Here is a 23,396-nt window from a genome sequence, read left to right on the forward strand (position 1 = left end):
TAGGGGGTGGGCTGTGGGGTTAGGGGATGGGCCATGGGCTGCGTGCACTCAGCGTGGTGTACATGCGACAGCACTGCACATGCTGGTGGGGAATATGAGGAGGCTTTGCTGGTGTGGGCTGGTGAGGCGCAGCCACAGGATTTACTGGCATGGTCAGGTGGGGCCTTTGGACTGGCTTGGGCTCTCATCCGATTTTCGTCTGCTAACGGTGGCACAGCATCTGGTGTCAGTGTCTTTGCTTTGGTTTTGGCGCCAAGAATTGAAGCAGCAGCAGGACTCACTGAGGACTCACTCTACCCCCACTTGCTCGGGATTCGGGGCTGTCATTGGAAGGGTCCTCTGCCACATTCAGCAGGGCCCCTAGAGCCATGACGGAGCTGGAGGCCAGACCTGCCTAGCCCCTGCCTGGAGTGGAGGATCCAACACATGGTGCTTTTGAAGCACCTCTTGGAGTCCTTCTTCCCCTCCATGCAGAAGTGCCCAGTCTAAAACAGACCTGATGGGGTCAAGATCCCAAAGGCAGGGATGGAGCACAGAGGCCTTCAACTCAGCCCTGCGGTGAAGCCCAGGGTAATGCCTCTTTCCCTGCTGTGCCCCAGGTGGATGGGGAACTCTGAAGCTGCCTGAGGCCTTCTCTGCATGAAGTCAGCTCTGGGAGAAATCGAGAATTAAGACCGGGGCCACAGTAGGTGGTGGGAGGTGGTAGCTCTAAGCTCCTAGAAGGTGTGAGCTACACCTGTGATGGTATGTCCCCCTCTGGCGCTGAGGGGATGGGAAGGAGCCTGGACAGGCACATAAAAGACCCTCTGTCAGCATTACAAACCTTCTGACCCAGCAGCAGCAGACTGAGCCCAGCCTGGGGTGCAAGGAAAGCCTCCCCGCTCCTGCCACACCCCGCCAACATTCCAGAACTCTGGTCACCAGGAGGGTGCAGTTGGAGCAGAGGATGGGCATGTGCCTGACTGAGGTCTTCCTCCCGTCCTCGCCCTTCTTCCTGCCTTCCTCCACACCCTGCACCGTCCAACACAGAACACACCGAAAAGGCTGTGTCCACCTACATAAGGGGAGCTGGAAGAGGTTGGGAAAGGGGTACAATCTGCTCACGACAGGGCTGGCACGTCCCTGAGACTGTCAGGCATGCAGCCCACTGGGCCAGGGGACTCCGTGTTTCCCAAGGAACAGAGGCACCTCCTCAGTGGCCTCTGAAGCAGCCTGCCCTCCTTCAGGCACAGAGACCAGCAGACTTCCAGGCCTCTCGTCAGGACCGAGAAGGCTGGGGGCCTTGGTCCTCCCCTCCCAGCCCAGAGGCTCTCCTGCTGTCCCCCAGTCTCTGACCTGAGAGCTGAGCTGGCTCACTGTCACTGCACCAAGAGGGCTCCAGCTCCCTGGCATCAGAGGACTTATGCACCTAAGCCGTGCAGATTCCAACGCACGTGGGATCGGCATCATGGTTGTGCCCAAAGAACGTTTGCACAGTGAACTCTTCCAAGAGGAACTTGCCCATGTGTGAACTTTGAAATATAAAATGTTACTCTATTTTGCATTAGCTACTTTGAATTTTAAATGCCAACTCTGAACATGTAGAAAGGCACTGCCGTAACTAATTTGGAGAAAGAAAAACACAGGAAACCAAATCAAATCCTAGTTCCTTAGGAAATTCACTGTTGACCCCAGTGAGCTGCCTGTAGTGGAAGCCCAAGGTGACACCTGGGGCCCTGGGGCCTGCTCCTGTTCTATGCCTCACCCCCTGGGTCCCCAGGTGAGAGGCCGGCCCCCACCCCAGCCTGGTGGCCTCCAAGCTACATGCCCCAGCCTAGTTGATGTTCCTACAAACACCTCCATGTCCTGAGCTGGCTCACTGAGAGGTCAGCCTGTCCAATTTCTAATGTGGCCTGCCATAGCCATGTGACCTGAAACCACAGATAAGGTGTGTTCAAATGCAAGTGCCTCATGGGCCCTGGGGACAGATGTGATGGGACAGGAAAGGGACAGGAGGCATGCTGCTTCAGATGCCAAAATGAGCCCTCTGCATGCTGTGATTGTGCCCCTCCCCCAACACAGCCGAGCAGGGGTCTGAGACCAGCAGGCAGGCTGGCCCACCACATGTCCCACTGCAGTGACAGTGGCCCCTGAGGAAGGCCGTGGAGGACTCAAGAGCCCCCAGGCATGGGTGTGAAGCCAGCAACCGCGGCCAAGGGGCCCTGTCATGGGAGGGAAGAGCCAGCCGCCCCTGTGCCCAAGCGGACCTCTTGTTCCCAAGCCCTCAGGGGCAGCCCCCTCTCAGCAGAGAACTCATCAGACAACTTAACAGGATGTCTCCAGGATGGAGCTGTCTCCACTTCACAGGAAGTAGCTGAACTGTGACAGGCACAGGAGAACAGCCTTGGCCTTCCCAAGATGGCAGGAGGGTCCCCATCACCCACAGCCAACTCAGAGGCTGGGCACCAAGAGATGTGTGAGCGTCCCAGCAGGCCGGGTGTCCCAGAGGAGGCCGCTCTCCACCCTGATGGATCCTGACCGGGCCCTCAGCCCTCTGAGCTACAGGAGGTTCCTGACACTTGGGCCCAGGGAACTCAGAAGACCCAGATGGCCCTTCCACCTCTGCTTTCCTCAGAGGGGACGGGGAGGCCAGGAGTCTCCAGCCAGCCTTCCCTTTTCAACCCTCAGGGCCAAGTATCCAGACCAGTCTCAGAGCTGAACCTGATCAGTGTCCAGGAAGAGAGGACCAGTTACAGACTCTGCATGGGGAAATAGCCGGTCCCACTGCTCCTCCAACCACTTACCTCCTCCAACACCCACACCCAGCAAGTGCCAGACCCACTCAGGCAGAGTGTGTCCAGGTCCTGGAACAGCCTTCTGGGGTGAGGGTACATGAAGGCCAGGATGGGGCTTACCCCCCTTTCTTGGTCAGTCAGGAGCAGGTGAGCCTTGAGGTCTCCAGTGGAGATGGTGCAGGCCACAGTGACCCTGTGCTGAGGCTGGAGTGTCCAGGTAATCTCATGAGCTTGCCATCTGGCAGGACGACTGCTGCCTGGAGCCAAGAGTTCTACAGCCCTGAGCCCCCAGAGTCATGGATGTTCTGCCCCATCTACACCTGTGCCTCGACAGACGCCCTGCACTGCCCATGCCAGCCGTCTGGGAGGCAGGGGGCAGGACAGTGAGCACCAGAGGCAGCTGCCACCTGGCCAGCGTGTAGCCCCCTAGAGATGCCTTGAGACTTGCCCAGAACAGGATGCCACATGGGGGCCAAGGAGAATGAAACCTCCATCAGCTCCAAATATTTCTACCAGGATGGTCAGTTCTACTCCAGCACAGGCACGTCACGCTCACCTGGGAACTGCACCGTGAGCCCTTGGCTCTGTGGCCATGCACAGTAGAGTCAGGGACACCAGATGAGCCAGGGCCTCGGTCCCCTGTGTATTTGTCCACAGGAACATTTCTTCCTCCATGTACTTGGGGTGGACACTACACAGACCTATGGACACGTGCACCCAACTCCTGAGGGATGGTTAAGAACAGAGCGTTGGTGGGTGTGAGTCCAGGGGTGGGTTGGGGTAGCCTCTCTGTAAGGTCCACTGAGACACAGTGGGCGTCTGCAAGGAGACGCATGCTGTGGAGGCCAGCACCATGCCTGCGTCACTCAGTTCTGCATCGCTATGACCAAAAGAGAACAATGCAGAGGAGGAAGCATTTATTTGGGCTCAGGGTTTCAGAGGTTCTGTCCATGGTTGGCCAACTCCATGGCTCTGGGCCCCAGTGAGGCAGAACATCGTATTAGAAGGGCGAGGCCAAGGAGAGCAGCTCAGGGCATGGCAGCAGGAAGCAGAGACAAAATATAAACCCCAAACACGCGCCCCAGGGGCCCACTTCCTCCAGACACAACCCACCTGCTGTGGTCACCACCCAGCTAGTCTGCGTCAGTGGATTAGGTCAGACCTCTCTGAACATTCTTGCACCGTCTCACACCTGAGCTTCTGGGGGACACCCCATGTCTGGACTGTCACACTTTGCCTTTGCCAGTCACCTTGGACAGAACGGGATGCAGGCATTGGCTCTGGAGAAATGCCACCCTCTGGGAGCCACTGTCAAAGACATAGGATGCCTCAGCCCAGCAGAGCTGGGGAGACAAAGATCTAGCCCGTGGGCAGGAGGCGGCTATAGAACTCTTTCATGAGCCTCTGGGCAGGGTCTTCTCAGCTACCATCGACCCCTTAGCAGACGTACTGGGGGTCAGTCAGATGCCTGAGCCATAGGCATGGGAGGCCGACTCGTGACCAGCCACTCTCAGACGCCTGGCCTCGGGTCCCATGGGTCTCCTCTGCTTCCTCTCCAGGATTTGAAGACTGTCCTGTCCCTGCCCCGGTTCCCAGGGGAGTTCCTGCACCCCGTGGTGTATGCCTGCACTGCCGTCATGCTGCTCTGCCTTCTCGCCTCTGCAGTCACCTACGTCGTGCACCGGAGGTAAGGCTGGCAGGCCACCTGTCCCTCCATGCCCACCCTCAGATGCAAGCCCTGGGCTGGGCTCACCACCCTTCCCGTGGCAGGACACCCTCCAGCACCCAGGACCATCACAGTGGCTCAGGGAGAGCCCAGCCTTCTGGGCTCCTGCCAGATCTCGAGAAGGCAGGCCTTCCTGAGTGCCTGTGGGTCAGCACCCCAGAGCCCATGCCTAGAGGCCAGCAGCACCCCATGCTTATTGGTGCTGAGCCTTTTTATCTGGGAAGAGCAGTCTGGTCAGATTTCTACTTCTGAGCTGGGTTTTGGCCACCTTGTCTGGGAATGGGGGATGTCTTGGAGTCTGTGTCACCTGCAGAGGCACTGAAGTGTGAGCAGGGCGCTGACATAGTCAGGCCTACCCACAACCAAGGTGCAGGTCAAGCTGGGCCTTGAGAATGGTCACAGCCCAGGAGCAGATGGGGACACATTCAAGGCTATAGCAATCAGCTCAGGCATCGGCAGCCACAGCCAAAGAAGGAGGTCTGGGGAGCCAAGGTCATGGTCATGGAGAGGAAGAGAGGCCATGGGACGGGAGAGGCTGGGGCAGGAAGAGAGGCCATGGCACGGGAGAGGCTGGGGCAGGAACAGGGGCCATGGACACGGGAGAGGCTGGGGCAGGAACAGGGGCCATGGCCACGGGACAGGCTGGGGCAGGAGCAGAGGCCACATCATGGGAGTGGCTGGGGCAGGAAGAGAGGCTATGGCCACAGGAGAGGCCGGGGCAGGAACAGAGGCCATGGCCACAGGAGAGGCTGGGGCAGGAACAGGGGCCATGGCCACGGGAGAGGCTGGGGCAGGGAGAGAGGCCATATCCACGGGAAGGGGCTGGGGCAGTCTGAAGTTCTTGTCTTCGTCAGTCTGGGCTGCTATAACAAATGACCAGAGATTGGGTGGTTTATCAACAATAATTTACAATAGAAGTTGATTTCTCACAATTCTGGAGGCTGGGAAGTTCCAAATCGGTGCCCTGGCAGATTTGGTGCCTGATGAGGCCCATTCCCTGGCCCACAGGGGCGCCTGCTCGCTGAGGCTTCTTGTGGTTGAAGAGGCAGGCAGCTCCCAGAGCTGGCCTTGGCAGGGACACGGATGCCCTTCATTAGGTCTCTGCCAGAACACCCACTTCCCGGTACCATCCCTTGGTAGTTAGGGCTCAGCATAGGAACAGGGGCACACACATGCAGACCTCAGCCCTGGGATCATGGGAAGAGAACTAGATGTGTTCAGGGCCGTGGCAAATTCCAAGGCATGACTGAGCACCAAGCCCTGGCCCCAGCTGGTTAGGCAGAGCCTCGACCCACCATTGTCATAAGACGGTCCCAGCCCAGAGGATGTCCCATCCAGGTTGCAGGCACTCACCGACCGTTACAGGACCGCATCCTCCCCAGGGTCAGACACCTGCTGGAGAGGGAGAAACCCATCTTGGGAACCAGAGGATGATGTCCCTTTGTGCATGACATGGTCAGATTGCTGAACTCTGCAGAGCCCTGCCGGGTTCACTATCCAAGTGATCTGGCACAGAGTTGCTGCTACAGCAGCAAGAGATGGGGACGGCATGGGACCTGCTAGAGCAAGTCGGCGTGGCCGTGGCCCCACCGATTGTGTTCAGCTCCCCCGAGGGTGATCCGGGAAGAGTGCTCTTACGTGCTTTTCCGTGAAGCGCCAGTTCCTAACCTGAGATCCCCGTCTCCCGCAGCGCCATCAGGATCAGCCGGAAAGGCCGGCACACACTCCTCAACTTCTGCTTCCACGCAGCCCTGACCTTCACCGTGTTCGCTGGTGGCATCAACCGCACCAAGCACCCAATCCTGTGCCAGGGGGTGAGTGTCACTGTCTTCATCCTGCTGCAGATGCCAGTATCCTCGATGTCCCTGGGGTGGGAGTAGGGCCCTGCCTCCTGTGGCTGGAAAGGGAGTCAGGCATCGGTCTGGCAGTCCACGTGACAGCTGTGTTCCACCTGAAGCCTGCGATTTGCTCAGCTTTCAATCATGCGGAACAACATATTTTCCACTGGCTGGCCTGCTCTGAGGCCTCCTTCCCAGGAATCGGGCTAGGCTGCCCCTCCTGAAGAGACAGTCGGGTGGGGCTCAGGGGAGGGACCAGTCAGACTCCCAGATGCCACCAGCCTGGAGTCAGGAGGAGCTTTGCCACATGCAGGCCCCGTGTGGTTCTATTCTCTCAGGGAAGGTAAAGCCCATGGCAGAGGACGTTCCTTAAGAACCAGGCCGAGTCCTGTTCACGTTGGGCTGTGGCTCTGGCCAAGGAGCCCCGCTACGGTTCCAGGGTGGCCTCTGTGTGCACACACAAACCCCCAACCTGCTCTGAACCCAGGCTCCATGGGTGGGGCTGTTCCAGGACCCAGAGCAACATGCCAAGGACCATGCAGTCTGTCACTTCTTGGGCCAGCGTCTGTCTGGGCCCCTGGGGCCTCAGGCTGGTCCCTTGCTGCCTTTTTTACTGCAAATATAGCAAACACCTATTGATGGGCAGGGGCGGAACCTCGGCCCCATTCCTCAGGCCCCTGTGACCCACACGGCCCTCAGTGGCTGTTGGCATCCCCTGACCTGTCCAGCTGCAGGTGAGACTCGCCCCAGGCCTCTGTGTGCCTCAGGAGCCACCCAGGCTGTGAGTGAAGCTCTCGTCCGCTGAGGCACCCACTAGCCACATCCCAGCACCCTCGGGGCTGCCTTCTTTCCCAGAACTGACGTGGGTTGAGTCCTAGAGAGTTCCATGGGCAGGGCACCCACACCTGGGAGACAGTGCTGGTGCCCCAGAGCCCTCCCACCAGATATTCTAAATGTGTCATGTCAGACCCAGGAGGCCGGCCCGATGCCCAGGCCCAGGCAGGAGAGTTGGAGATGTGAGCCTGAGGAGGCCCCCAGGTGGACAGGCTCCAGCACAGCCTCTCAATGAGCTGGAGCCATAGCAAGCGCCTGGGGAGTCCCGATTGCGTGCTGCTGTAAATGCACCTGGGGCCCTCCCAGAAGTGGTCAAGTGGGTCATTATCTCTATGTCCACACGTGGCCTCGGATGGCTCCCCAGCTGGGACCTGCCAGCCACAGAGCCCGTGGGAATCACCTTGGGGACTCGGGGACCCTGCCAGGCCTCCCAGAAACCTGTACCAGTCCCCAAGTTCAAGCCAGTCTGGACCAGCCCCTGGAGCTTGAAACCAGCCCCACCCCAGTGATGTCTTGGCCCGTGGGGTGGATCAGGTCTGGAAATCTCAGTCATGGTCTATAGAGGTCATGACGTATGGTCAATGCTCCCGCCATCGTGACCTCTGGAGGGAATGGCCCTCTGCAGGCTGACAGAGGAAAGATCATGACCCCTGCAGATGCCGTCCCCACGTCTTGCTATGGTTCCAGAAGGGGCCGGCCTTGTCACTACTCACCCATTCACTTGGCCAACATGCCTGCCAGGTGCCAGGCCATACCACGGATGTGGAAGCAGCCGGAAACACTCCTGCCTCACTCAAGTGGTAGAACTTGACTCTGGGCAGCAGCAGGCAAGACAAGCCCAGCCACAAGCTAGTAGCACCCTGGGAGTGGCTAAGCTACTGGCCGGAGGAGCAGAGCCTGGCACTGCAGCTCAGGACACCCCCGTGCAGGCCGCAAGGTGTAAGACCACAGCCTGTGGACCCACATGGCTGCACATCGCAGGGCCCTCGAGAGGGAGCTAGGGGTTCTGATGTGCAGTCAAGCAGGAGGAACCAGGGGGTGATGTCCCTTTGTGCATCACATGGTCAGATTGCCAGCCTGGGCATTCACGCAGCTCCCACACCAGCTGCAGGGGAGCACCCAGGGGCCAATGCCTCCAGCTCGCCACTCACCTGTGACCACAGCCTGACATGGGAGCAAGGGCTCCTGGCCCACTCCCGAGCAACACAGCAGAATGCCTGGAGAAGTGGTCCAGCCCTCTGTGTGGCTGGAGAGAAGAGACGGTTGCTATGGTGACAGAGATGCCCCCTGAGCCTCTTTGAAGTATTAAGTGACATCATAAGTGAAACAGGCCACCGCGTGCATCAGTGCTGGCCCTGAGCCCAGAAGCGAGGGCGTGAGCGCTGCTGTGTGCTGCTTCCTTTCCCGCAGTAGCCGGCTGCGCTTTGGCCTCCCCACGTGTCCAGCATACAGCTGGCGTTCAGGAGACAGAGTCCTTCCATTCACATACTGCCTGGCCAGGCCAGCCCTGAGCTCACCTCCCTCCCTGAGCTCTGTCACCTTCCTCGGCGCCCTGGGCTGACAGTTGGGCTTCTTCTGAGGATGTCTCTGAGTTTCTGTGTGCACATGACAATGACGGCCACACGGGGATTCCTGAGAAGCAAGACCCTCCTTCAAGCCAGGGCCAGGCCCAGGTGGCCACTGACGCCCACACTCTTGGGTGCAGAGAGCTCCAGCGCCTCACACTCTTGTCCGGGCTGGGGGCCCCCTTAGTCCTTCAGATGTGCACACCAGCCCCCACCCCAGCCAGGGGCCCGGAAGGCACAGGAGAACGCGGAGCCACGCAGAGGGAGCTCCTGCAAAACCATAAACAGAGTTCTTTGACCTTTCCACCCCCACAAAATCCACATCAATCATTACAGAGTTTGCTCATAAGTAAAAATTGAACTCCGGATTTGATAAATCATTTTAATGGTGCAACATTAGCTTTTTCGGGGAATCTCTGTATTCCTTAAACGTTTATGTCCTTCCCAATTATAGCAATATTTTACTTGTCATTTTGAAATGTCAGGTTATTACCTTGAAGGTAACCTCGTTTCATGAAATGAGATGGAAACGAAGTAGTGCAGAATGTGTAATTAGCTAGCGCACAAGGGCCGGGGATGGGATGCAGCTCCCGCGGCCGTTTCCATGGTAATGAGTCACTCTGACGCGGGTGGCTGTCCAAACCTCTCCGGCAGTGCTTTTCTTACGTAATGCCACAGACGGCAGCACACACAGAGCCCCGCAGTGCAGCTGCCTCCCCTTCCACTGGGCACCCCTTGTCATGGGACTGCAGAGGAGATGCGTGGGGCTGGCGTGGATGCTGCCCAGGAAGGGTACTTAGGCCATGGGCTGCCTTGGGCGCCCACCAGCTTCTCTGCAAGAGATCAAAGTGGCACAGTCAAGGGTCTCTGCCACCCTTGCTGGTGCCCCGACATCCTGAGCCTTGTTTCTTGTGGCTAACGGGCTGTAGGAGCTGCTGGTACAGGGGTGTGGTCCCAGCCCACCTGGTGCTCCTGGGAGGCTGGCCGCCCGTGGCGGGGGCGGGGGCTGCAGCTGACACCTCTCCCCCTCCAGGTGGGCATCCTGCTGCACTACTCCACACTGTCCACCATGCTGTGGGTCGGAGTGACTGCGAGGAACATCTACAAGCAGGTGACCAAGAAGGCCCTGCCATGCCCGGGTGCAGACCAACCGCCATACCCCAAGCAGCCCCTGCTCAGGTACACAAGCCCACTCACTGGCACAGCCCCCCCACCACCTGAGACCCTGCCCCAGAATGTGCCTTCCACAGGTCTGGGGAAACTCCTCTCTCGGCAACTCCAAGCCTGAGAATTATCAGATCTTCCTGGGTCACTTGGGGCCCGATGGGACTGGGGACTGGGCAGCATGGGGAGGGCGTCCTGAGGTGGGGCTGGGGACAGTTGCTGGGTGGGCTGGGAGTAGCATGGGAGCAGCAGGCCACCACACCTGTGACTGGGGACCAGGTGCCCCTGTGCTGGGTGCTAGAGTGAGGCCCTCTGGGCCTGGGGGCCGTGCGTGGAGGCTGGACGGTTGTGGCTCACTCCCTGGTCTCAGCGGCTCTTTAGCTGGAAAGCCATCACTCACTAGGGCTGTAATTTTCAGGTGACTGTGGCCTGGCATGTGGGACTGGGAGGACTGGTAAAGGGGCACTGCTCCTTTCTCAGGGGACTCACAGTAGATGTGGCAGGAACCACTGTGTGCTGGGGCCCTGGGGACAGCCTGAGGACAAGGGCAAGGTAGTGGCCTCCCTCTCGTGGGGCAGAGCAGGGAAGTCCCACAGGACCAGAGGTCCCCAGCTCCTCACACCAGCAACCATAACAGGAGAGCAACAGGAGCTCTGCCATCCACTCTTCTAAGTGGAGACTGAGCCTCAAACTCTGCAGCCTCCACCTTCCAGCTCTAAGCAGGCCTCGTCTCTCCTGTCTAGAAGGTCACTGGGTCTCCACCTTGAGCCTCTTACTGAATTTTCCTGGAATGACCTACATGTGGTTCCTGTGAGAGCCACCTGCTGCTATGAGGAGCGATTCAGGGGCTGTGGAAGCCCAGGCCCTGATACAGCTCCCTCTGGCCCTGACCTCGAAGGGCTACTCCAAACTCCACCAGGGTCTAGCACCGTTGGAAGAGCATCTGGGGGCAGGCTTCCCAGGGCAACCCGCAGCCTCTCTGCAGCTCTGTGGCCTGGCCTGTGCTGGTGGGAATGTGCGGCACCTGCCCCTCCCCAAGAGTCTATAAGCTGGAGTCTTTCCTCTCAGAGACCCCAAGGGCCCTGAGCACACTTGACAGCAGCCTTGGCCACGTCCTCTTTGACCCAGCATTCCACTCAGAAGTGGCTCCTCAATGGGTGGCTAGGCAATGGGCATCCTGGGTCTGCACTGTGGGCCCCAGGCCCAGAACTCACGTGCAGTCCAGGCATTTCAATAACAGAAAGCAGGTCTGAGCCCCAGGAGCTGTTCGGCCCCAGGAGGTAGGAGCCTTGGAGCACCTTAACAGGTGCACATCCTGCTCAACAGCCTGGACAGAACATTGCCCCCTTCTTGTTGGACCCTTGGCCACGGCAGCTGGGCAGCCAGTTCCTATGGGCAGCAGGCCGTACTTCTATCTGAGCTTGAAGGAGTCCTGAGGGTCCTGGCCCAACCTGAAGTTCTCCGATGGGATAAAAAGAAAATAACGTCCCAAATGCTCTGCAGGATGCCCAGTGGTGCTCTGGGGCTCCCTGCATCCTGAGAAGCCTCTTCCTGAGGCCACACGGGGTTCTGTGGCACTCCACACCCCTCACTGGACATGGGGAAACCAAGCACATTCCAGGAGAGCACAGGAAAGTACAGCCGTGGGAGATGTTGCAGGACTCAAGTGGATGAACCCAGGATAAGCCTGCCTCCTCTTTCTGCATGAGCCTGCGCACCCCGTGGCTGGGTCAACTTGGGTGACTCCTCTCTCCGTGAGACCACCTGGTGAACAGAGGGTGCTGACCTTTCTGCCCCAACATATGGATCAGGAGCCTGCCCTTGGGTCAGCTGGGTGGCAGAGCAGGAAGGTTCAGTGGAGGCCTGGAAGAAGAAGGTTCAGTGGAGGCCTCTTGCAGCTGGAGACTTTCCGCTAAGTGGACTCAGTGCCAAGGTCAAAGTCATGTCTACCTGCTCCCAATGGTTATGGAGGTCTGTGGTTTCCCGAACAGCATGCGCCTAGGCTCAGCAGACATTTGGCAACTTTAGATGGTAATTTGCCTGGTCTCGCCTCCCCTTACTCTTGGACATGCCCCTGGTGCACATGGTCTGTACTGAGGCAAGGCTCCCGAGCACCCTGTTTGGAAGCATCAATCACATGGGTGTCCAGGCCCTCAGAGAACAGCCTGCTGGGCGTGTGCAGAAGCTGCAAAGCAGTGACCCACCCCGGTCTCCCTGATGACAAAGCCCACACCAGCATGCGTCTTTGGGACATGAGCCAAACTGGAGCACCAAGGAGGGGGCCGTGGCCACTACAGCAGTCCCCAGGCCCAGTCCTGTGTGGGGCCAGGTGAGTGCCCAGACATGGGCATGGGGACAAGCCATCAGAGGCCAAAGGCCCTCAGGTGAAGGCAGGCCATGGGCCACCACAGCTCATAGCCCAGCTCCACTGGGTCACACAGACACGCAGTTCACAGCAGAGGAGGGGCTGCACTTTCACGGGACTGAGTCCTGTACCTGCAGCTCCTGGTTCCTCCCAGCAACACTCCATCGTCTGCAGTGCACAAGTCCTGCCTCTCCTGGGTCTTCTTTCTTCTCACTGTCAGTGTACACAGGGTTTTCCCATCTGCATCCCACCTTTCATTGTGTAGAAATACAATTCCTACCCACAGCTTTGCTAATTCCTCATGTCAACTGTGCCTGGGGACGGTGCTGCCCCTTCCACACCAGCCCATGCCCTCCAGGGGACGGTGCTGCCCCTTCACACCAGCCCATGCCCTCGGCTCCTCTTTCTGCCTGACTGCTCTGAGCCATGCCTCAAGTCCAGCAGAGGTCATCACTGTTTTTCTTCCTAAAATCTAGCTCTTGTTTTATCTGTCTCCCTATTTCTCTATGATTTCTGCTCTGGTCCTGATGCCTTTTCTCCCCGGCCTTTGGCTGGTTTTCTCTTCCTTCTGGTTCTACAGCATAAACTCCATCACTGTTTTGAAACCTTTCTCCTGTAAGGTGGACATTTCCCTCCAACTGCACCGCTGTGTCCCAAGGTGTGTTGTGGGGCTTTTGGTGGAGCTCAGAGCATCTTCAACCTTCCCTTGGGGTTTCTTCCTTGGCCACTGATTACTTAAGAGTGTATAGTTACATTCTCACAGATCATTAGACATTTAAGGGGAAACACCTCCCTAGAAATGTGTGGGACTTTGGGTGGTGGATCATGGAGATTCCCATCTGATCGAATGGTTGTGGCTGGCCAGTCTCTGCGGAGAGATCTCTGCAGTGATGAGACATGTCTGTTCCTTCCCCATGTTTGGAAAATCCGCATCTGCCATGTGGCTCTGCACTGCAGCAGGGCCACAGAAGGGCCAGGAGGGGGTTAATCTGTGCATTCTGCTGTGTGGCCAACTGCAGCCAGGCTGGCCAATACCTGCTTTCTTGGGATTTCAGGAGATCTAGGGCTGTTGGCCATGTGTCCAGTAGAGCTGCCACCTCTAGAGAGGGCCAGGGTTAGGCCCCTGAGCAGGCTTCACCCAGACATCACTGGGCAGAACCAAGGGCCTGGAGTCTCTGGCCCAGGCATAGCTGTAAATTGAGTGTGAGTCAGGCCTGGCACTTTGGTCCTGCAGGTGAGATACAAGAACTGAGTATCAGCCTCAGCCAACACAAGTGCCGCCCTTATCCTTAGAGAAGGGGTTTAGGAGGGACATCCTCAGGGCCTGGAGCCCTGTCCTCAGCATGAGGACTGGTCTGGATTTCCCAACGGAGTGAGGGTGACCTTGGGAAGAGCCAGCAGACACCAGAGCAGAGCACAAAGTGAAGAAAGATGGTGCTGGGGAAGAAGAGGATGGGAGGGACACCAGGAGGCAAGAGAAGAGACCCCAAGAGGGCAGTGGCCCAGGTGAAAGGGACAGGACTGCACTGAACATGGTCCATCCAGCTCCTGGGAGACACTGCACAGACAACCCAGACCCACAGGGCCTCTTCTGACTGTGACATATGTTACTAGCCCCACCATTGTCACATCTGACACCCTGAACTCCTGCCCATGGATCTTTGTCTCCTTGCTAGACAGACTTCACATGGTCCAAATGGTCAGACACATGGTTCCACCACCTACAGAGGAAATCAACTGCCTCAAGTGTGAACGAAAGGAATTATGACTGCCCTCCCACTATCCACAGGGAACAAGAACCTCCCTACACTCTCCACAAGGAATCAAGACCTCCCATCCACTGTCCACGGGGAACCAGGACCTCCCATCCACTGTCCACATGGAACCCGGACCTCCCTCCACTGTCTACAGAGAACCAAGAACTCCCTCCACCGTCCACAGGGAACCAGGATATACCATCCACTGTCCACAAGGAACCAGGACCTCTCTCCACTGTCCACATGGAACCAGGACCTCCCTCCACCGTCCACAGGGAACCAGGAACTCCCTCCAATGTCCACAGGGAACCAGGAACTCCCTCCACTGTCCACAGGGAACCAGGACCTCACTCCACTCTCCATAGGGAACCAGGACCTCCCATCCACTGTCCACAGGGAAACAGGACCTCACTCCACTGTCCACAGGGAACCAGGACCTCACTCCACTCTCCACAGGGAACCAGGACCTCACTCCACTCTCCACAGGGAACCAGGACCTCACTCCACTCTCCACAGGGAACCAGGACCTCACTCCACTCTCCACAGGGAACCAGGACCTCACTCCACTCTCCACAGGGAACCAGGACCTCACTCCACTCTCCACAGGGAACCAGGACCTCACTCCACTCTCCACAGGGAACCAGGACCTCACTCCACTCTCCACAGGGAACCAGGACCTCACTCCACTCTCCACAGGGAACCAGGACCTCACTCCACTCTCCACAGGGAACCAGGACCTCACTCCACTCTCCACAGGGAACCAGGACCTCACTCCACTCTCCACAGGGAACCAGGACCTCACTCCACTCTCCACAGGGAACCAGGACCTCACTCCACTCTCCACAGGGAACCAGGACCTCACTCCACTCTCCACAGGGAACCAGGACCTCACTCCACTCTCCACAGGGAACCAGGACCTCACTCCACTCTCCACAGGGAACCAGGACCTCACTCCACTCTCCACAGGGAACCAGGACCTCACTCCACTCTCCACAGGGAACCAGGACCTCACTCCACTCTCCACAGGGAACCAGGACCTCACTCCACTCTCCACAGGGAACCAGGACCTCACTCCACTCTCCACAGGGAACCAGGACCTCACTCCACTCTCCACAGGGAACCAGGACCTCACTCCACTCTCCACAGGGAACCAGGACCTCACTCCACTCTCCACAGGGAACCAGGACCTCACTCCACTCTCCACAGGGAACCAGGACCTCACTCCACTCTCCACAGGGAACCAGGACCTCACTCCACTCTCCACAGGGAACCAGGACCTCACTCCACTCTCCACAGGGAACCAGGACCTCACTCCACTCTCCACAGGGAACCAGGACCTCACTCCACTCTCCACAGGGAACCAGGACCTCACTCCACTCTCCACAGGGAACCAGGACCTCACTCCACTCTCCACAGGGAACCAGGACCTCACTCCACTCTCCACAGGGAACCAGGACCTCACTCCACTCTCCACAGGGAACCAGGACCTCACTCCACTCTCCACAGGGAACCAGGACCTCACTCCACTCTCCACAGGGAACCAGGACCTCACTCCACTCTCCACAGGGAACCAGGACCTCACTCCACTCTCCACAGGGAACCAGGACCTCACTCCACTCTCCACAGGGAACCAGGACCTCACTCCACTCTCCACAGGGAACCAGGACCTCACTCCACTCTCCACAGGGAACCAGGACCTACTCCACTCTCCACAGGGAACCAGGACCTCCTTACATTGTCCACCCAGACCCAGGACCACCCTCCACTGTTCATGTGGAGCTCCTGATTACAGCTTGGCTTCCAACTCTACTCATTAAATGCTGATACTGCAAGTAGGTCAGTCGTCCGAGTCCAGCACACAGTTCTTGCTTGGCCTTGGGTGGATCACCTCCGCCTAGTCTGCGCTGGATGGTGCTGAGAGAAATACACCTCTAAATTCTTCCTTTGGCAGTCAGAGTGACCAGCTGTTTCCTGCTCTTGTGTGTCGTCTGGGTCCCAGTGCCTCCCACCATCTGGTGCCAGGTTCCTTGGCACTCAGGCTGTTTCCTTCCTAGATACAGCCCCTCTTGCAGCAGGACACTCCGCAGGGCCTGCGAGGGCAGAAGCCTCATCAGGCAAGGTCTAGTGAAGAAAGCTGTCCCTTTGAGAGGGGAGTCCACAGAGACGTGTGCCCTTTCCACCCAGGAAGGCTGGCTTGGGACACCTTGGGATCTTGCTGGAACTAGCCACAGGTGCTGTCTGCTGCCAACTGGCTGCAACCTCAAATGCCCAGACTCGCACATGCAGTCCAGGGCTGGTCGGCAGGCCCAGTGCCACGCTCACGGCCCTGCCTGTTGGCAGCATGGAGAATGTGCCCAAAACAGAAGTCCCAGACACTGGCCTCATCTCCCTGGAGCTGGCCCCACCCAGAGAAGCATCCGCCTACAAGGGCAGCCTCCTGCGCAAGGCTCGCCTTCTCTAGATGGTCCACTCCCGACTGCATGGGGGAGAAGAGAGAGGGAGGCTGAGAGAAAGATCAGGTAGGAAATACTGAAAGAAAGTGGCTGGGGGTGTCACCAGTGTTAGGGGATTGCCTGGCCTGCTTGAGGTGCCATTCCAGCATTGAGAAAGAACAAGGACAGACACCATGTCCCCTGAGCTGACCCCCTCTGTTAAATCAGGCCAGGTGACATGCAGCCCTTCTCTGAAGGATTGACAGGATCTGGGCTTCATGCCAAAATTTCATAGACCAGGCTGTTTCCTGAAATTTTCCTCACCTCTGTCAGAGTGCTTCCCAGCCAGTGTCTCCGATTTCAGTCTGCATCATTACCACAGTCGCACAGTGGACTGTCGGTACAGCTCCCTCCACCTGTTGGGATGTGGCTGATCCCCACAGGTTTCGGGTAGGTGGGCCATGATGACAGCTGCCTCCTCATCAGGGAGGGTTCTGGGCACACCATCTGCCCATGTCCTCCACTCCCACCAGCCAAGGGGAGCCATTCAGACACTCCTGCTACAATGTGGTAGATGCTCAGGGGCTAATTCCCAATTTAGCTACATGTGATCACAGCCTAATTGTACACCTGTCCTGCCGCTTCCAATACCACGCGCCTAGGTGGTTTCCACGATTGCAGGTCTGCTGATGGCTTTTCTGTTGGGAAGCATAACATCAGAGGCATGAAGACCCCCTTGCTGCACATCAAGGACACAGGTCCATCCTCCCACATGCGGGGCCAACTCTGTAGGCGCCAGGCCCTGACCTGTCCTTTCAAAGGCAGGAATGCAGTTCCCTGGGGCCCCACCACCAGGAGCAGCTTCTCAGGCGGCAGTGTTAATCCTGGACTACCCTGGGCTTGGATGTGCTCACAGCCAAACACCAACCAGACTTGACCCATGCAGAGCCAGGACCTGGGGGACACACCAGCCCTCAGGTCAGCCACCAGGACCAGTCCATTCCCTTCTGCTCCAGCTGGAACTACTTCTGCAGACCAATCCTTGGGCAAGCGCTTCTACAAGCTGGGTCACAGGCAGGTGGACAGAGGCTGTGCAGGAGGTGGGGCAGAGCTGGTACCCTCCTCCAGGTGCAGGACACTGTGGAGTCCCTAGGGGAGGTGAAGGGATGGAGAGGACCTGGGGGTGGGGGGTGGAGGAGGGCACTCACAGAGAGGAAAGGCCCCCAGGGAGTGCAGGAGCTCCCAGTTCCCAATGAAGCAGCCCCTATCCTATTCCCACCTCTCATGAATCCTCGGGCATCAGGCCAAAAGGGGCCTTAGAGTTAGTCTCCTGGACCATCCCTGAGCTTTGCAGATGGGAAGCTGACCTCAGAGTGATGCAAAAGGTGGCCCCAAGGTACAGCTGAGCAGTCAGGATCCAGCACTGTGACTGCAGAAATAGTGGACACCCTGACCCCTGGCCAGCCGTAGTCTCTTCACCCAGAAGATGGAGGGCCCCCATGGGGACATATTCCCCACCTAGACAAACAGAGGGCCATAGTAGGGTCTTGTTCCTGTAGTCTGCTGACCACCAGAAGGACCAGGAGGAGGGGCAGCAGGGCACCTGAGGCTTCTCCACAAGCCCTTTACTGCCACCAGGGAGGCAGCACAAGCCCAGTGCCCTCTGGCCAGCTCCCTCTGCAGGACTCAGAAGCTGGAGCCTCAGTGGGCAGGCAGGTCGCACTGGGTCTGGTGCCCACGCACAGCAGCAGCCCCCGAGGCAAACGTGGGCAGAGACGTCTGGAGCAGAGAGGGTGCAGGCTTCTCAGGGCAGGCACCGCCTCCCGCCATCCTGAGGAGCAGCGCTGCGGGGCCTCAGCTGCAGCCTGTCTGAGGCTGTGGATTCCCATCCCAGTCCACCACCTGGCCAGGAGCCTCTCCTCACCCTGGGCTGGGTGAGTCCTCCTGGCAGGAGAGGAGTACATCTGGGTTGGACAGTGTGGTCAGCAGGCGGCAGGGGCCTGGGAGGAGACTCCACAGCACAGGAAACAGCCAAGCTCTGGGTCTGCCTAGGCCAGACCCTGAACTTTCCTGTCACAGGTCAGCTGTCCACCCCCTAGACGCCCAAGTCCCAAGGAGCTCACTGGGAACCCAGGAAGCACAGCTGCGGTCCATTGCAGAGGTACCGAGGCTGGCAGCTTCCCCCAGGGAGACTCACTGAAGATGCAGAGAGGACTGTAATTAGGAGCAATTGAAGAAAATTAGGAAAAGTACAAAGAACAGGTCCCTAGAGCGAGGCCAGACAGTGATGGGATTGCTCAAGGACAAGGATGCCGACCCTGTCTACAACTGAGGCCCACACCCAGACACACAGCACTGACTCAGCACAGACCAGGCAGCAGTTTACAGGCCACTGGCCCTGTCCTGGCCCCCATGGCCATCTGCACCCGGGGCCCCTTATCAGGAGCAGTTTTCAAGGTGCTCAGGAGTCTTCCTGCCCAGCCTCCCAGGTCATTGTCAGACATGGGCAGCCCGTGCAGCCCCAGATCCCTTCCTGCCTACCAGAGACCCTTCCCAGGAAAGAGCCAGCCCCCAGCCACTCCCTGCCCCCACCCTCCCACTGTCCTCCAAGTGCCCAGGAGCTCTAGGTCTGCTCTTCCTTAGATCCCTCAAGGGTTATGTGCCTATGGGGACCTCTTTGTGATGGTCACCTGGTGGAGACTGACCACAGTGCTGGAGGGGCTTGGATTCTGGTCTGGGCCAGCTATAGGGCCAGCAGAGAGGTGCCCCAGGGCATCATGGCTATGGCCACTAGGGACATGGGCTCCCACGAGGGCTGGCCTGAACCGCCCCCTGCTGGCAAAGGCCTCGGCCCCAGGACGTCGTCCCTGGTCGGCAATGGTCACTGCTCTCCGACCTGCCCCTCTGCTCACTTTCTGGTCCCCATCCAGGAGGGCAGTGGGTCCTGTCTATCTACAGACAAAGCTGTGTGTGACACTAGGGAGGCAGGCAACCACAAGCAGGCCAAGGTGAATCCCAGGAAGTGTCAAGGGCGTCCCAGGCCAAATGCCCTGACCTCCACAGGAGCTTTCAGGGGATTTTCTGGTCTCACCACCTCCAGGAACAAGGCCTAAGTCCCTTCCTGCCTAGGCCCCCACACTCCTGGGCCTGGCTGTATCTCACACGGTGGCCGCCATATCCCACGGGGGCTCACATCACAGAGCCACGTCCTAGGTCAGGCCTCACCCTGCTTATGTCCCTCTCACCAGAGTGTTAGCTGGCAACCAGCGTGCTGCTTCCTGCAGCGTGCAAGCAAGAATGTGTGAGAGTGTAAGTGCATGAGTATGTGTGTGTTCAGATTGTGGGTGCACTACCCGTGTGAGTACATTATGTATGTAAGAGTACAGTGTGTGTGCATGTAAGAGTGTGTGCAAGTGTGTGCCTGTGTGTGGCGTGTGTACAAGTATATGTGAGTACTATGAGTGCACACAAGTCTACATATGTGTACTGTGAACATCTGTGTGAATGGAAGTGTGTGAGCATGCATTGTATACTGTATGTGCATGATTGTGTGTGATTTGTGCACATGTATGTGTATACAAGGGGAAGGACAGTGTGCACAGTGGTATGTGTAAGTGCAAATGTGTTCATGTGTGAGCATAAGTGTATGTGAGTGTGTTAATGTGCATGTAGATGTTTGCAAGTGTGCATTTGCATACCATGTGTGCATGCAGGTGTGTATGTAAGTGTGCATTTGTGCACTGTACAAGTGCTTATGCACATATGTGGGTAGAAGTGTGAGCAAGTGCATGTACATGCTGTGTGTGATGTGAGTGCACATGGTGTGCGAGCATGAGTGTGCACGCTACAGGTCAAAGAGTGGCACTGAGTGGAGGCAGGCGCAGTGCTGCAGGTACCAGGGCCCCTGCTCCTGGAGGGGAGCCTGTGGATACGGAGCCTGTCCCCAGCCTGTGGACAGCTGGGCAGGAAGGTGCTGAGTGAGGGCCACCCAGCTCCATCATGACTCCCCAGGCATCTCCTCAGCCACCCGTGCAAACCGTGGGCTTGTTTGTGAACACAGAAGCCATGTCGTGGCAGTGCTCTGGGTCTGAGCCCTTTCCACAGTTACTCTGTCCCGGGAGAATTCTTCCCATCAAGACCACCGGTTCCAGTTAGCAGAGGTGAATGTGTGAGGCATGGTCATGGACCCCAAGGAGGAGGTAGACAAGAGGCTCTGAGAGAACAGTGAGGTGAGCTGCCGAGGCCCGGCCAGGCTGGGTTAGAGCAGAAGCTGCTTCTCTGGGGACCCATGCTTGTCATCCGCACTACTGATATCCTGTTGGCAGCAGCAAGAAAAGTGATGGCCAGATGGGAGGCACTTGTAGTGGCCTCCGGCACCCTCTGCTGAGCCTGGCCCTGCCTCCAGGAGGGCACCTGCAGAGGAGTCCTGCCTACGTGCCTGATGGCTGCAGATGGAGCTGCGCAGGGGCGGGTGGCCTCTCTGGCCACAGCTGTGGACAGCATCTCCCCCCTGAGCAGATGCAGGGTAGGGTTCCCCACCTGTGCCTGCCAGGCCCAAGGCTCCCCAGGATGGGGTCTGCAGCCACGGGGAAGGACAGCATGCACAGTGCTGGGTGGCCAGGTGGGCCCCATGCAGGGTGTCAGGGACAAGCTGTCCTCCAAGTGATGATGGACATCCTCCCTCCAGCCTGGCACCTCAGGGACTGGCATCCTGTGGGCTCCCAGGACCCAGGGTACAAGAGATCGTAGGTCTGCCCTCTTGAACAGCAAGCCCTGAGCCTTTCCGCACCGTGTTCAGAACCTTAGAGGGTGGAGGGATGATATGAGGTGCGTGGCCCTCTGCAGGTCAGAGCAGAGTCCTGGGGTTCCCATGATGGCAGCAGCAGAACCCCAACCATGGGAGCAGGGCAGAGGCCCACAGTGAAGTCAGGTCAGCTGTATGTGGATGGCAGAGCTCAGGCCAGCAGCTAGAAGAGGCTCTGCCCAGGACTGTGTTGGCAGACAGAGCTCAGCTGTCCCAGAATCACCCCACGGTCATCATGGAGAGTCGGTGCTCTCTGGCCATCTGGTCCTGCTGGCCTGCTGGCAGGTGCTGCTTGAGACTCCTACACACTGCATGGGGATCCCACCCGGCTGGGTCCCCCTGCTTTCCACCCAGAGAGCAGTCTGAAAGCATCTGTGCTCATCCTGTGCTCTCAGCAGGAACACCGCCCTGTGCGGGCCCTGGAACGCCCCTCCTGGCTTGGTGGCCAGGCACACTCTGTGGCAGCATTGTACACATTGGGCTGTGTCGTGGCAACTCCTCTTCCCTCCTGCTCACTCTGGCTGGCTGTGGATGTGTGCTCATACTTGACACAGAGAAAGCCCTGGGAGACTCCTGGCCACACACCATCTCTGCGATGGGTCCCGGGCTTCCTCCTCACACCGGATTTCACCAGGAAACTGTGAAGACCCCAGCACAGGTTCATTGCTCACCCAATGGGAGGCACCTACAGCCTGCCGCAGCCTTCAAGCTGCACAGGCTCAGCCAGCTACCCTCCCACATCAGAAACGGATCAGTGAAGGGGCAGTGGGTGTCCCATGTGCATGCACGGCATATAGCCCGCAGCTCTCAATAAGAGCCATCCAGGGAGAATGCAGGAGGGGCAGGGCTACTGGGACAGGGACAGGAAGGGAGCAGGCAGGTGCTGACTATGCAAGGAGGGATCTGGGGCCCAGCCTGGAGGCTGCAGGTGGTGCAGGACCCAGAGGTGCCCCATCAGTGATTTCTGTGGCCATTGTCATTAGGCTGAAATGCCGCCTCTTTCCCAAAGAGCCCTGACAGTGTCTAGTCCAGTGGGGGACTCCTGCTTCTGTCCAGGAAGAGTGGGGTCCCTGGGAGGAGGGGATATACTCAGCTGCTCTGTCCTGAGAGAGTGGCCCGGACAGGCAAGGGCAGAGGTGTGGGAGGAGGAGGCCCCATGCTGCGCTGGCCTCACCTCCCCAAGGAGCCCAGCGTGAAGCTGAAATCAGCCTGCAGTTCAGAGGTGCTGAGGGCAGGTGGCCAGGGCAGAGACCAGGGACAGTGGGGATGGTGAGACCAGGGTTCGTCCAGCTCCATGCCCCCCGAGGCCAGCAGGGGCTCTGGAAGCACCAAATCCTCGGAGTTACTGTTCCAGTTCCACGGTCTTGGACTCCAGCCTCGCGGCCCCTCTCAGGGCCCTTCCCTGCCTTGGCCCTGGAGCGCACGCCCACCTGTCTGAGCCTGTGCATCTTGGGAGGGACAGGCTGACTGCTCAGAGCCACAGGAGTCCTCCGGGGTCTGCTCTTCATTTACCCAAGCCAGGAGGGACTTTGTTGGGCTTCAGAGAGGGCACCAGGACCAAGCTCTCCTCAACTTACTCTGGTCTGTGGAGGACCACACCAAGGGGCTAGTGAAATCCAGCACCAGGCCAGATCCCACAGCCACCTTCCAGGCCCACAGAGCTCTGTGTCCTGCAGTTGCTGTCTGTGGCAGCCACCCCTCAGGTGGACCCTGTGCAAAGGGAGCGCCTGCTGTCTAGATGGGCTTTAGGCCTGAAATCCCACTGATAAGACATTTCATGCTGCGGCAGGTAGCCCTGCCACACCACTTCCCCAACATCTGACTGTATGTGCAAAGGTGAAGCCAGATACCACCAGCCCAGTCCTCCCCTGACCTTGTCCTGCCGCCAGTCCATCATACATACTCACCCCAAATCTGTCCATGCACACCTGTACCTGCCAATCACCCACCACCTGTCCATCACCCTTCACCCACATCTTTACTTATCCATCTGCCCATCTACCCATGCCCCATCCATCCATCATCTTCCATCAATACATCACCTTCCACTCATCAATACGCCCCTCCACCTGCCCATCACACTCCACTGTCCTTCACCCTCCACTGTCCTTCACCCTCCACTGTCCTTCACCCTCCA

General features: G+C 58.4%; 1 protein-coding gene across 1 annotated transcript in view; it reads left to right on the forward strand.

The window, feature by feature from the left end:
* Adgra1 (adhesion G protein-coupled receptor A1) overlaps positions 1 to 23,396 on the forward strand; it is a 38,758-nt gene that overhangs the window by 4,239 nt on the left and 11,123 nt on the right. The window contains exons 3-5 of the mRNA XM_015498478.2: positions 4,334 to 4,461; positions 6,191 to 6,314; positions 9,771 to 9,916. Of these exons, the coding sequence (XP_015353964.2) occupies positions 4,334 to 4,461; positions 6,191 to 6,314; positions 9,771 to 9,916 (398 nt within the window). The remainder of the gene's footprint in view (positions 1 to 4,333; positions 4,462 to 6,190; positions 6,315 to 9,770; positions 9,917 to 23,396) is intronic.

Source organism: Marmota marmota, unplaced genomic scaffold, assembly GCF_001458135.2.
Source record: "Marmota marmota marmota unplaced genomic scaffold, marMar, whole genome shotgun sequence".
Classification (NCBI taxonomy): domain Eukaryota; kingdom Metazoa; phylum Chordata; class Mammalia; order Rodentia; family Sciuridae; genus Marmota; species Marmota marmota.